The 12,813-nt window shown below is 55.2% G+C and overlaps 1 protein-coding gene across 1 annotated transcript; it reads left to right on the top strand.

Annotated features, from left to right (window-relative positions):
* Window positions 1-35: 35 nt before the first annotated feature.
* On the top strand, window positions 36-11,883 carry ppargc1a (peroxisome proliferator-activated receptor gamma, coactivator 1 alpha; the record flags this gene model as incomplete). The annotated part of the gene is given in 6 exon segments (XM_084491028.1): window positions 36-273; window positions 276-428; window positions 1,792-1,837; window positions 2,124-2,197; window positions 7,799-9,239; window positions 11,797-11,883. Coding segments are annotated over 6 exon segments (2,039 nt in total), but the record flags the coding sequence as incomplete, so codon positions are not given.
* Window positions 11,884-12,813: the final 930 nt, after the last annotated feature.

Raw genomic sequence — 12,813 nt, 5'->3', positions numbered from 1 at the left:
CCCCCCCCCTCCCCCGGCGCTGGTAGCCCCGTCCCCCTGGCTTAGACCTCAGCAGCTGGGTTAGCCAGCCCGTGTCGGACGTGGAGCTGGGCTTCGGGCTAGGCCTGGCCTGGATCAGCCGCCAGGAGGAGGGCCCAGGGCAGGAAGCCGGCGACCACCAGGATGTGGACCGTAACCGCAGTAATGCTGCTGCTGCTGATGATGATGATGATGATGATGATGATGATAATAATAATGATGGTGATGATGATGAGCGTGTCACGGGCAGCCACGCCCAGTGCTCTCCCCGGGCCCTCCGAGCCCGCTCTTCCCAGATACTAGCATCGCAGAGCCCGCCCCTCCCTCCCGCATCAAACACGGGCAAGGCTCCCTGTCACTCAGACAGACACTCAGCCAGCGCCCCGACGACCAGATCCTACCGTTGTTAGGTAATCATTGCTGCATCCCCCCCCCCACACCCCAACAAACGCCCCTTATTCTTCACTTTCTCTACTACCTTCTCCTGCTCTTAACCACCTTCCCCCGGTTTGACTTCTTCACGACTAACCCCCCACTATTGGCCGGTTTCCCCTGGCGGCCATCTTGGCTCTAACCGCTAAGGAGCAAAAAGATGGAGCCAAGATGGCCGCCGGGTGAACAAGGCCCACTCTAATACAAACCTAACTGTCACTCTCAGAACATAAACCGCCACAATGTGGACGACAAACCTTTTTTGGGGCTTTTCTTTTGCTCGTTTTTATTTTTTCTGTTATTGCTTTTGTTTGTCTCTCTAGTCCCGGGGGTGGTGGGGAATATTCTTTTCCAATTGGAAAAGCTTCAATAAAATCAGTAAAAAACGGAGAAGGCGGTAAAAGTGTGTGGGCGTGCGGTAGCGGGCGGGGGGGGAACTAACCTATCGTCTCGCTTTTAGTCCTAGTCACTCACAGAACCCGCCCCCCTCCCTAAATCAACCTGGGCCCTGTGTGTGTGTGTGTGGGGGGGGGTATACATTTATTCGCAGGGCCCCGGGGCCACTTTCACTAAGGGGATTCTCTGCGTTGTTTCTTCGCAAAATGGCCACCAAAACAAAACAAGAAACTCTCCCATAGCTGGAGCCCCGAGACGGCCAGAGCCTCAGGCAACGCACACGCTATCTTGACTCTCCTTTCTTAAGTTGTGTGTCTTTGTTTCTCCTTCTGCTCCTTCTGCTACTTCCTCCTCTACTTCCTGCTCCTCCTCTTGCTATTGGTGCATGTGATTATGACTTCATGGAGAAGGGTTTTGGGGGGGGCGGTGTGGGGGAGGGGGGGGGGGGTCGCACCCATTGTCATGTGTCCCGTCTGTCGCGTGGCTCATCTCGGCTTGTCTCGTCTAGCGTATGTTTTGAGTTTATTTTATTTTATTTTATTTTATTTCTTTCGTGTTCCTCCTCCTCACGTTCGCCCGTTCGTCCGTCCGTCTGTCTTTGTGTGTGTCTGTGTGTGCGTCCGTCCGTCTGTCTGGAGACGGGTCTACCGGACACTTGTGTATCTGTGACACACGTGTTATATCACCTCATCTCTGCCTCATTGAGTCCAACAGTCTATCCCGAGAAAATAGCTTAACGAAAAAAAAAAACGGGTCAATTTAAAGTAATAAGAAAAATAAATATAGTTTTCTCCACCAGGGAATGGGTGTTATTTTATTCTTAAGTATTTTTTTTTGCTATAGCGTTACTATCTGTTAAGGATCCAATTTGAGATAGATTTTTGCAGAATGTGGGGCTTGTTTTACTTAGGTCAATAATTACCAATGCTCCTTTGTGTTCTGCAGCCAAACCAACCACCTTGCCTCTTCCTTTGACCCCAGAGTCTCCAAAGTAAGTTTGAGAAGTTTAATTTGTTTCCACATTTTTTTTTTCTCTCTCGAGACCAAAAAAAAAAAAAAAAATCCAAATCCAAATGAAATGAAGAACTATAACAAAACTTAAGCGAGGATATGAGAAATAAACGTAGGAACAAAAAAGCTACATGGACTAACGCTCAAGATGAGGCATTATCTGTAACTCATTTCCATTTTTTATGTCACCATAAAGTGTGTCCCGCCTTCCCACAAGACCACTAACAAATCAAAACAATGGCCGCCTGCTTTCTTTTGCCTTGCAGTGACCACAAGGGATCACCGTTTGAGAACAAAACCATTGAATGCACATTGAGTGTTGAGATCGCTGGAACCCCAGGTAAGCATGGCACTCACCGCCGTACAGAACGCTGTGTCACACCGCGGCTCCGCCCACTTACAATCACACGCAATCACAGAACATTTCAGTGAGACTATCCCAAATGATACACCAAAAAGTGTATCAAATCCCTTTAGTCGAAAAGCGGCTAACCGCAGGAACCTTTCCTCGCCGTCTTTAGAAGACGGACACGATACCTTTTTGTGACATCACAAAAACGGCGGGGGCAGAGTTGATGGTGGAGATTATTTTCTCTCTCCTGGTGTCAGTACTGCAGGCTTTTCCCCCGTTTTCTTCTCTCTAGCCCAGTGATTCTTTTCAAAAGCATTCTGAGCAGAGCAGTGGAGCGCGCACCGTTATATTTAAATTGAACCCGGAGCGTATAAAACCCAAATAAGGCACAATGTGCTGTTTAATTAGCCTAGGCAGAGATTCACACACGACTTCTGAATCCTTTCTATGAGCGCGTGCATGTGGCGAGTGTGTGTGAAAAGGGGTTGTGCTGGGGGGGAGTGCTGTCATGCAAGGACACACACACACACACACACACACACACACACACACACACACACACACACACAGACACACAGACACACACACACACATCTTGATATTCCCATTGCTGTTCACAGTTCAAGGTGACAGCCAGAGGGGAACGTTTTTATGTGCTTCGGTATTGATTAGGCTTTCCAATCTCCTTAGGGTTTATTAGAGAGAGAGAGACCTCCTTACACACCCACCCACACACTCACACTCACACACACACACACACACACACACACTTGCTCACACATTTGCTCACACTCACACACACACACACACACACACACACACATGAACACAGGCACACTTGCTCACACACACACACACACACACACACACACACACACACACACACACACGCACACACACGCAGACACACTGAAGAGTTAATTCGCTGCCACCCTTCTTTCTGTCCAGATCCTAATGCAGAGTGACTGACAGCTTACTTAGCCAATACATCAGTGGGAAACTGATATGGCAGTGTTATTGTTTTAATTGGCTTTGCCTGCTGATTCGGTTTCTGTCAATATAATGTGCATCTTTCTCTCTTAAGACTCTCTCTGAGATGGTCCGATAAGTCGATTAGCAGCCATGGCGGGTCATTCTACGATGTTACGTTTTTTTTTCTTTTCAGCTTTATTTATGGTAAGGGAGCGTACGCCAGGATAGAGGAGAGTGGGGGGGGTGGTTTTAAAAGAGATCAAGTGTAAAGAACGGCTGCTTCCTTCGGCTGGAAGCCATTGCTGTTGAAGTGGGGGCCATCATCTCCTTGACAAGACCCTTCTCTATCATCTCTCTCTCTCTCTATCTCTCTTTTCCTCGCTCTCTCTCTCTCTCTCTATCTCTCTATCTGTCTTTTTTCATCTCTCTCTTTCATCTCTTGTCAGTTTGCATTATGCCAGTAATTATCCGCCCACTTCAAACTACGATTAATAAACACAAAATGGCTGCCCTTTCGGTTTCGACTCTGCTACTCATTCACCGGCCGAGGGGAGAGAAACAGAACGAAAGGCGCTCGGCAGAGCTGGCCCCCGGGCTGCACGCTCCCGTCGGCCGGCGTCCCTGGACCGCTGAACCCGTCGTGTGTGTGTGTGTAGATAACCATCAGAGGTCTAAGGTCAGACCCAGCGAGGCTGAGCGTCCAATCGGGGCAGCCCAGCCTCAGCAGGGGGTTAATGTTTTACACTCAATGTTTTGTTTAAATCTGACTCCCCGGACACTGAGAGTGCGATTCGTCTGCAGATTAGGAATGCGAATGCACGGCGTGGCTTCTCTCAATGTCACCCCCTTTTTTTCACGAGCGTCGTCGACACTAAGTGAAAAAAAAAACGGAAGCCCTTCCGGTGACTTCCATGGCATTGAGCGGTGGGGACGTTTCCTATAAAAGCCGTTGTGCAGAAAAAAGACGGTGGGGGGGGGGGGGGCACTCGGACACCTTTTTCAGCCGGGAGGGATACGGTGTCCTGTTCTGCTGGCCATGAAACAGATGGATCCCGGTAAAGGCCGGGATGAAAGCTTTATGGTCCGGGGGTTGGGCTTGCGGAGCAGTCCTGCAGTAGCATTCCACTACACAAGACATTATGTTGGTGTAATTGATAACTAGCTGGAGGTTAGCCAAATGAGCGCGCGGCTCCCTGTTCAAACCCGCGCCGGGTCAGCGGTTCAGCCCGCGGAATTTTTCCATCACCCCGTCGCCCGCGGCGTGTTATTTTATGCCTTTATGATTGGTCGCGGTAATAACGGCGTTTGTTTCCATTCGGAGACCACCGGGGACGGTCGTAACCTGCGAGCGGTGCATCCCTCACAGGGCCCGCTGGAACGTGAGCCCGCCGCCCGAGTGCCGACGTTTCAACCGCTGCCTGTTTGGTTTGGTGTTAGCGATCAGAGGGGGGACGCGATCCCACAACCACAACCACAACAACAACAACAACAAACAGCAACGGCAGCAGCAGCAGCAGCAGACCTCCCGGCTCGGGGGGATTTACCCGCTTAAGACCTTAATCTCCTGGCGAGCTAATACATTTACCCTGGTGCCGCGATGCTTTCTTTAATTACTGTATCTCCTGACGGCAGGGTGGTCCGCGCCGGTCGCTGCTGTCTCACCGCCGTCCTCCGTCACGTCCCCCCCCCCCCCCCCCCGTCCTGCGGTTGTTATCGCGTGTCAAGGTCTCCCCTCGCGAGCCGCAGCTGGACGGTAACAGATTAGCCGAGGGTTTTTTGGCTCGTGCTGACGCGCGCCGCCGCCGCCGCCGCCGCCGCCGGCCGCGCTCGTGTCGCTGGGCCGGCGGTGGCGGGGCGTGCGAACGGCGCCGACGTCTGCGGGCCCATCCATCACGCGGCCGCCCTGACGGAGAGCCGCGTATTTATCTTATTCTGATTTATTCCGGCGCCGGCGCTAATGGCTGCTGGTTTATGACCCCGCGCCGCGCATTGTTTTGGACAGATGGAGCTCCGTCGTTGGAGGCTGAAGTACCTTGGGCGACGTGTGTGGCTAGTGTCGCTTCCTCCCCCTCCCGTCCTCCCCCCCCCATCTCCCTCCCTCCCTCCTCCTCCCTCCTCCTATCCTCCCTCGCCCCCTCCCTCCCGTCCTCCTCCCCCCCTCTCTCCCTCCCTCCCTTCCTCCCCCCCCTCTCTCCCTCCCTCCCTTCCTCCCTCCCTCTTTTCCTCTCTCCCTCCCTCCCCCTCGCCCCTCGTCTCCCTCCCTCCCTCCCTACCTCCTCCCTCCCTCCCTCCCCCCCTTCCGTCGACTGTTTCATTGGCGTAATTATATGTATTTTCTCGGTTCTGCAGAAGACCGCATTGTCTTCTTCTCTGTTACTTAGAGAACGGTGGGGGGGGAGAGTGGGGGGGGGGGGGAGAGGAAGACTGATGGGGGAGGGAGGACTTCTCGCTGTCACGTCCGGATAATAAGCGGTATGATACGCTGTTAGATCAGGCGCGGCAAAACGTGCCGAAATGGCTTCAGAAAGTCACCTATTTATACATCAGCCTTCCTTCCCTCCCATGCATAGTCGTCGCCGGGGCTGCCTTCCCCACTTTGTCTCATGTGCACACACACACACACACACAAACACACACACTCACACACACACATTCACACACTCGCACTCAAACACACACACAAACGCAAACAGACAAACACTCGCACTCACACACAAACACACTCGCACTTACACACGAATACAAACACACACACACACACACACACACACAAACGCACGCACTCACACCCGCACTCGCACTCACACACAAACACACGCAGCTGATTTGATGCTAATAGCTACCAATTGATGCAATTCACCAGCAAGGGAAAGAGCGTTGTGCATTACAAGAAAGGTAAAGATGTTTGGGATGAGGAGATGGGGGGTGAGAGTGTGTGTGTGTGTGTGTGTGTGTGTCTGTGTATGTGTGTGTGTGTGTGTGGGGAGCGGGGGGTGGTGGGGGCGGGGGGTTGGGGGATGCGTAGGTGTTTCAAAGTGCCTGTCTCGACTCTGGTAGGTAACGGTTGTGATGTTTGGTGCGAGGTTTTGTGCGTGTGTGTGTGTGTGTGTGTGTGTGTGTGTGTGTGTTGGGGGTCCCATTTATTCTTCTTCTTTATTTATTTTTTTACGGCGGGCGACACAGAGGGGCGTAAAATATGCTGAGAGATTGAAAAGGAAGCGAAAGCAGAAAAAGAGAGATTGATCTGACGATGGCAGACTGGAGAGAGAGAGAGAGGGAGAGAGAGAGAGAGCAAAGGATAGATAGATAGATAGAGAGAGAGAGAGAGAGAGAGAGAGAGAGAGACAGAGATGGCTGATGGGCGAGCTAGCGTAGTCGGGCGGTCAGGCTGTTTGTGTGAGTGCATTAACAATGTCATAAAAGCGGGCTCATCTTAGGGCTTCCCATATACCTGCCATCTGTCCGCTGGTAAATCTGTCAGGGCCGTATGGAGCGGCCACCGCGCGGCAGGGGAGCGCCATCTGAGGAGAATGACACCCGCACGCCCCACATACACACACCCACCAACCACCAGCACCAGTGTCACACTCACACACCCACACCACCACACACCACCACTACCAACGTCACACACCACCACACACCACCACCACCACCACTACCAACGTCACACACCACCACACACCACCACCACCACCACTACCAACGTCACACACCACCACACACCACCATCACCACCACCACCACCAACGTCACACACCACCACCACACACCACCACCACCACCACACACCACCATCACCACCAACGTCACACACTACCACCACACACACCACCACCACCGTCACACTCACCAAGTCACCAACGTCACTACCAACGTCACACCCATCATCACCACTACCAACGTCACTAACGTGACTAAACCCATTCACCCTCTGACCCGATACCAACCCAAAGCCACATGAGTGGGGCATCCCCCCCCCCCCCATCACCCCACTCTATACTACAGACTATACACACTGATTTCAAAGTAAAAGCCCCACACAGAGTCCTTAGTAATTGGCTTCAATCCAAGAGGCAGGAAGTGAGATGTTCTGTGATCCATTATTATTCCTGGTGAGTTTTCCTCGTCCTTCCTGTCCCGTGTTCAGCCTTGTCCTCTACGGGGGGAAGAGGGGGTGGGGGGGGGGGGGGCGGTGTACTGTATGTGATATTATTTTGTTCTCTGCAAGGTCAGTTGGGAACGGATGGCCAGTCATCCATATTACAGCGCCAGCGTATTAAGTTACACAGAGCATTACATTAATCTGTCAAGATTGCAATAAAATGGAGATCAGGATTAGGCCAAGTGAAAGTGAATATTTTAATCAGGAATCCTGTGCATGTGTGTGTGTGTGTGTGTGTGTGTGTGTGTGTGTGTGTGTCCGGTGTCCATAACCTGAGCTAGGAGTTTATTTAGTAGGGGAAGGGGGGGAAGACCAGTGGCTTGTGTTGAGCTCCCCTTTTCCTATTTTCTATCGATCTATTCTCCTCCCTAACTCTGCCTCCTTCTCCCCCCCCTCTCTCTCCCCCTCTCCCCCCTCTCTCCCCCCCCCCCTCCCCCCCTCCCTCCCTCCAGGTCTGACACCGCCCACCACGCCCCCACACAAAGCCAGCCCAGAGAACCCCTTCAAAGCGTCGCTCAAAACCAAGTCGTCCCCGTGCTCCCCCTCCGCCGCGCTGGCGTGCAAGCGGGCCCGGCTGGGCCAGGCGTTCGGCCCCGGGGCCCCTGGCGGGGCGCTGACCCCGGGGCCCGACAGGAGGGGCCCCGAGCAGACGGAGCTGTACGCGCAGCTGAGCAAGGCCTCGGCCGCCCTGCCCCTCTTGAACCCCGTCGCCCGGCACGGGGCCGGCGGGGGGGGCCCCGGCAAAGGCAAGCGTGGCTACGGCGACCATGACTATTGCCAGGCCAACGCCGCCAGGAAGGACGGCGTTGGCGGAGTGGCGGTTGCCACGACGACGACGGCGACGACGAAAGCGACGACGGCCGCGAGCGCGCCGACGAAAGCAACGGCAGCCACTTCCTGTGGCGCCGGGGAGGACGGGCGTGTGGAATGTAAGGACTCAGACAGGCCAGCCTTCTCTTCATCCTCTTCATCATCCTCATCTTCATCCTCCTCTTCCCCGCTGCCCGCCCCCGCCGCCCCCCCGCCCCCCTCACCATCGAGTTTATTGTCCGCGGGTCCTGCCGCCACCACCACACGGGGGTCCGGTCTGGGGGGGCAGCACCTCTCCCCGGACCCCCAGACCCCCTCAACCCCGCAGCAGCAGCAGCAGCCCGACACGGACCGTCAGGAACCCATCGCTACGACCGCCCCCACCTCCGCCCCCACCCCCACCAGCAGCAACCCCACCAACAGCAACACCTCCGGCGGCGTCCGCAAGCTCCTGGGCGACCGGGAGATCCGCGCCGAACTCAACAAGCACTTTGGCCAGCCGCCACAGGCCGTCTGCGGCCCCGCCGGCCCCGACGAGACGGCGGGCGGCGGCGGCGGCACTACGGCGGACCGCGCCTCCGCCCGCCAGTCCCTGGTGGAGGAGGAGGAGGAGGAGGAGGAGGAGATGGAGATGGAGTCGGAGCCCGCCGACCGCCACCCCGGCTTCCCGCCCTTCCGCGACGAGGAGCTGGAGCTGGCGCTGGCGCTGGGGGCCGAGGGGGGCCGCGAGGGGGGCCGCTTCCCCTGCTACGCCTGGGAGGGCGCGGCGGCGCTGGACCTGCTGTTCGAGGGCCCGCCCTGCTCGCCGTCCTGCTCGCCGCCCTCCAGCGGCTGCCCGTCGCGGGGCTCCGTCTCGCCGCCGTCCTCGCTGCTGCTGTCGCCCGGCGGGACCTTCTGCTGGCCTAGCAGCGGCGGCGGCGGCGGCAACGGCGACATCGGCAACGGCGACATCGGCGACATCTGCGCCGGCGACCGTTCCCGCTCCCACTCCCGCTCCCGTTCCCGCTCGGATTCCCGCGGCTCCTCGGCTCGCCACCGGCGGCGCTCGCTGTCCAGCTCTCCCGACGGACGGCCCTCTTCCTGGTAGGTGGGCCTGGTGTCATGTGACACAGAATGCGGTCATTAAAACACACACACACACACACACACACAGGAAGCTCCCCTCACACATTCCCCCTCAGTAACACGTTCGTCCATCTGTCGCGATTGGGTCGGGGAGAGAGGACTCTCTGGTGATCTGGTCTGAGGGAGGGAGGGGGAGGGAGAGGGGAGGGGGGGAGAGAGAGAGAGAAAGAGAGAGAGAGAGAGTAGAGGACTCTGCCATGCCTCTGCAAGACTCTCTGGTGATCCGGTCTGAGGGAGGGAGGGAGGGAGGGAGGGAGGGAGGGGGGAGAGAGCAGAGCTTTGAAAGAAATACCTTCAATTACTACAGCTGTGATGACAGCTGATGGGACAAATCCGGCGGTCCCCAGCCCGGGCCCCTAAAGGTGCTACGAGCTAGGGCCCCCCCCATCGCCGCTGCCACAAACAGATTGGACAGAGGAGAGAGGGACAGCGGCTCTCAGGCTAACCCAAACACAGCCGCCATGTTCCCCGTGTAGGGAACTCTGTCTCTCTCCAGCGCTCTGTTTTATATTTTATTTCCTTTTTTTCCGGAGGCTGTGGGAGGTGGTCGGCTTTTCATTCAGGGCGCTGTCAATCTGCGGCCCGCTGAAAAGCGGGAGGAATGAAAGCTATCGGAGCGATTGTGCGGTCCCTCTACACTATCAACAACACACAGCTAAATCAACTCTGAGAAAAATAGAATTCGACGAGAAAAAAAAAGTCTGGGAGAGAGAGAGAGAGAGAGAGAGAGGGAGGGGAGGGGAGGGGAGGGGAGAAAAACTAAAAGACAGGCTGCCTGAGGCGGTGGACTTTTGAACACGATGAGTTTTTTCCTCCCCACCAGTTTCATTTGAGCTCCTTGCCATAACTCACATCCCCCGGACTGCCGCGCTCCTTCTCTGCTGTCTTTTGGCCGTTTGATGTTCCGTCTATTGTTTTAAGCTGCAGCTGTTGTTTCTACTGAGTGGCAACCCCGCCCACACCCCCACCCCACCCCCCTCCACCATCCACACCCACATCCACCCTCTCCCACTTCAGATCCCCGGAGATGAAAGCCCAAGCCAGATTGAGGCAGTGTAGTCCCAGCAGCCCTTTACTCCAAAGGGAGTGCTATGATCGCAACGCCGCTGAGAAAACTACATTTCCCATGTGCTCATTTGATCGGAGACAGAAGGGGGGGCTGGGGGATTATTTCATTATTTCCTCTCCAGTTGGGGGGGGGTGGCTACTCCCGTTAATAGAGTGGAAGTGAACCCCGGACTGGGAAGTGAGTCAGTTTATCTGCTGGTGCTTCATTGACCGTGCGGTTTGCTGTGATGAGAATCCGGCCAAATTGACTGATTTTTGTTTGCCTGGTTGCTTAAAGGTCAGTTTGCTGTGCGGACCCAGTGGAGTGGGGGGGGTTCTGTTGTGTGGGGGCTGGCCCGCTGCCCTCGGCTCTGTTAAACACATGTCAATGAAAACAATTAATCAACCAGAGCAAATACTGGCCGTCGGGCTCCCTCTAAACACTTTTTATTCTTTAATTCTCTTTTTCCAATTAAAGCGGCGATTTGCCTTTACCTTGTATTAAAGAGTATTACCCTCCCCCCTCCCTCCCCCTTTCTCTTCCTCTGTGGTTATCTGTTCAACATTATCCTGAGTGGGTTCCTCATTTAAGCTAACAAGCGCTAAAGGTGTTTCGCCCAATCCCTGGCCACTCATGCATCATTCAACACCGGCAGCGAGTGCTTGCATGTGATGATGAAGAAGGGGGAAATTGAAAATTCGCAAAAAAGCCGATGTTGGCCCCTTAATGAAACTTCATGCGTACAGGACACATCAGCTAGCATTGTTTCTTCATTTCAAGCAGAGCCGTGACCCACATGGGTAACGTCAGACAATGGCTGCGTTTCCTTTGTTATTGTGAAAGACAAACAACTCTTATTGTGAAATACATACATTGTGACAAAAGCCGCTTGCGAAAGGAAAACCCAAACGACTCTTATTGTGAAATATTCAGACAGTATATAAACATCGTTAGCCTCATAGCCTAATTGTCATATATTGGTCAAATTGTGATCTCTAACCTATCTCTAACTCTACTCCCCTAACGCTGCTGATTCACTGGTCCTCATTGGCTATATCCTAAGCCAATCAGAGTGCTTTAAACATTCCTTAATCACTATCTGCCTAAGTCATCTATTTGTCTCAGGCATTTTTGACACTAAATACAAGATGAATGACTAGGCAATTATGCTATGAGGCTAACGATATAAATAGATATATATCTATATATATATATATATATACAGAAATTGTACATAATTCATCTCTATTGTCTACATAACAGCACAGAATACTGTACTCAACCTGCACTTTGGTATCCAATGCTTCTTTTGCACTCCTGGTTGGATGTCCACTGCGTTTCCTTGGCTCTACTGTGCTCTGCTGAAGGACCATCGAGTTGAATCTCACCTCATGTCATGGTTGACTAAAGCCCCGCCCTGCTCCCGGCCGGTCGCTAACCGGCTGCTCTTCTTCTCCGGCTCCTCAGGTCCCGTCACCACAGCGACCCCGCCCGCTCCAGGAACCAGCAGGGGCCCCACGCCGGCTCCAGGTCCCCGCTGAGCCGCAGGCCCAGGTGAATACCCCTCCATCCCCCCCCCTCCTCCCCTGCCCCCCCCCCCCCCCCCCCTTCACCCCCTCCCTCGGATCACCTCCTCTTTATTACCCCTTCGTCCAACCGCCAACCGCCGACCAACGCCTGATCCTACTCATGGTGATTGCATCGTGGTCGCCGTGTGTGTGGAGGCGGGAAAATAATGACGGAAAAAAAACAGCACCAACCGCCGCTCTGATGTGATTACAGGGTTGGGGTGGGGTGGAGGTGGTGGGGTGGGGGTGGTGGGGCGGCGGGGAGACGGAATTGGACGCGCGTGCCGATGAGGCGAGGCGAGGAGTATCGGTAACGCAAACGGGGCAGCTCTCTCATTCGCCGCCGCGACGGTGTGACTCGATTCCTCCCCTCGCCGCCACCGCCGCCGCCGCCGCGGGAAAGGGAGTCGTCGCGTCGCTACCAGTCGGTCAACCGAAACGCATCGGCGACACACGGTGTCATCGACCGCCGCGCTGATAGCGGGGGGCAGTTACCGCCGCTAGCCGTTAGCATCCGGGCTCTAAGCGGCTTCATCAGGACGTGTCATCGATCCCCCGGGGTGGGGGGGGGGCTGATGGGCCGCGAGAGCACCGCCCGCCCCCTGATAAGGAGACTAGCGTCAAAACCCAGGCTCGCCGCAATCAACCGCACGCGCACGTCGGAGAGACCACCGCTTCAGCTGGTGTCTCCCACCACGTCCCCCCCCGAACCCCCCCCCCCCCCCCCCCCCACCGACCACCACCACCACCACCACCGCCTTCATGTTCATGGGCACTCCCGCCGACCCCGTAATCAAAGCGTGACGCTTTCTCTCTCACACACACACACACACACACACACACACACACTCCTCCAGCGGTGTTGTGGCCGCGGTTTATAGAACGTCAACGCCGACGTCAACGAAACGAAGACGAC

Source organism: Micromesistius poutassou (genome assembly GCF_964030765.1).
Source record: "Micromesistius poutassou genome assembly, contig: SCAFFOLD_1514, whole genome shotgun sequence".
Taxonomy (NCBI): domain Eukaryota; kingdom Metazoa; phylum Chordata; class Actinopteri; order Gadiformes; family Gadidae; genus Micromesistius; species Micromesistius poutassou.
Note: the sequence above shows the minus strand (reverse complement) of the source record. Positions and strands in the feature narration are given on the sequence as shown.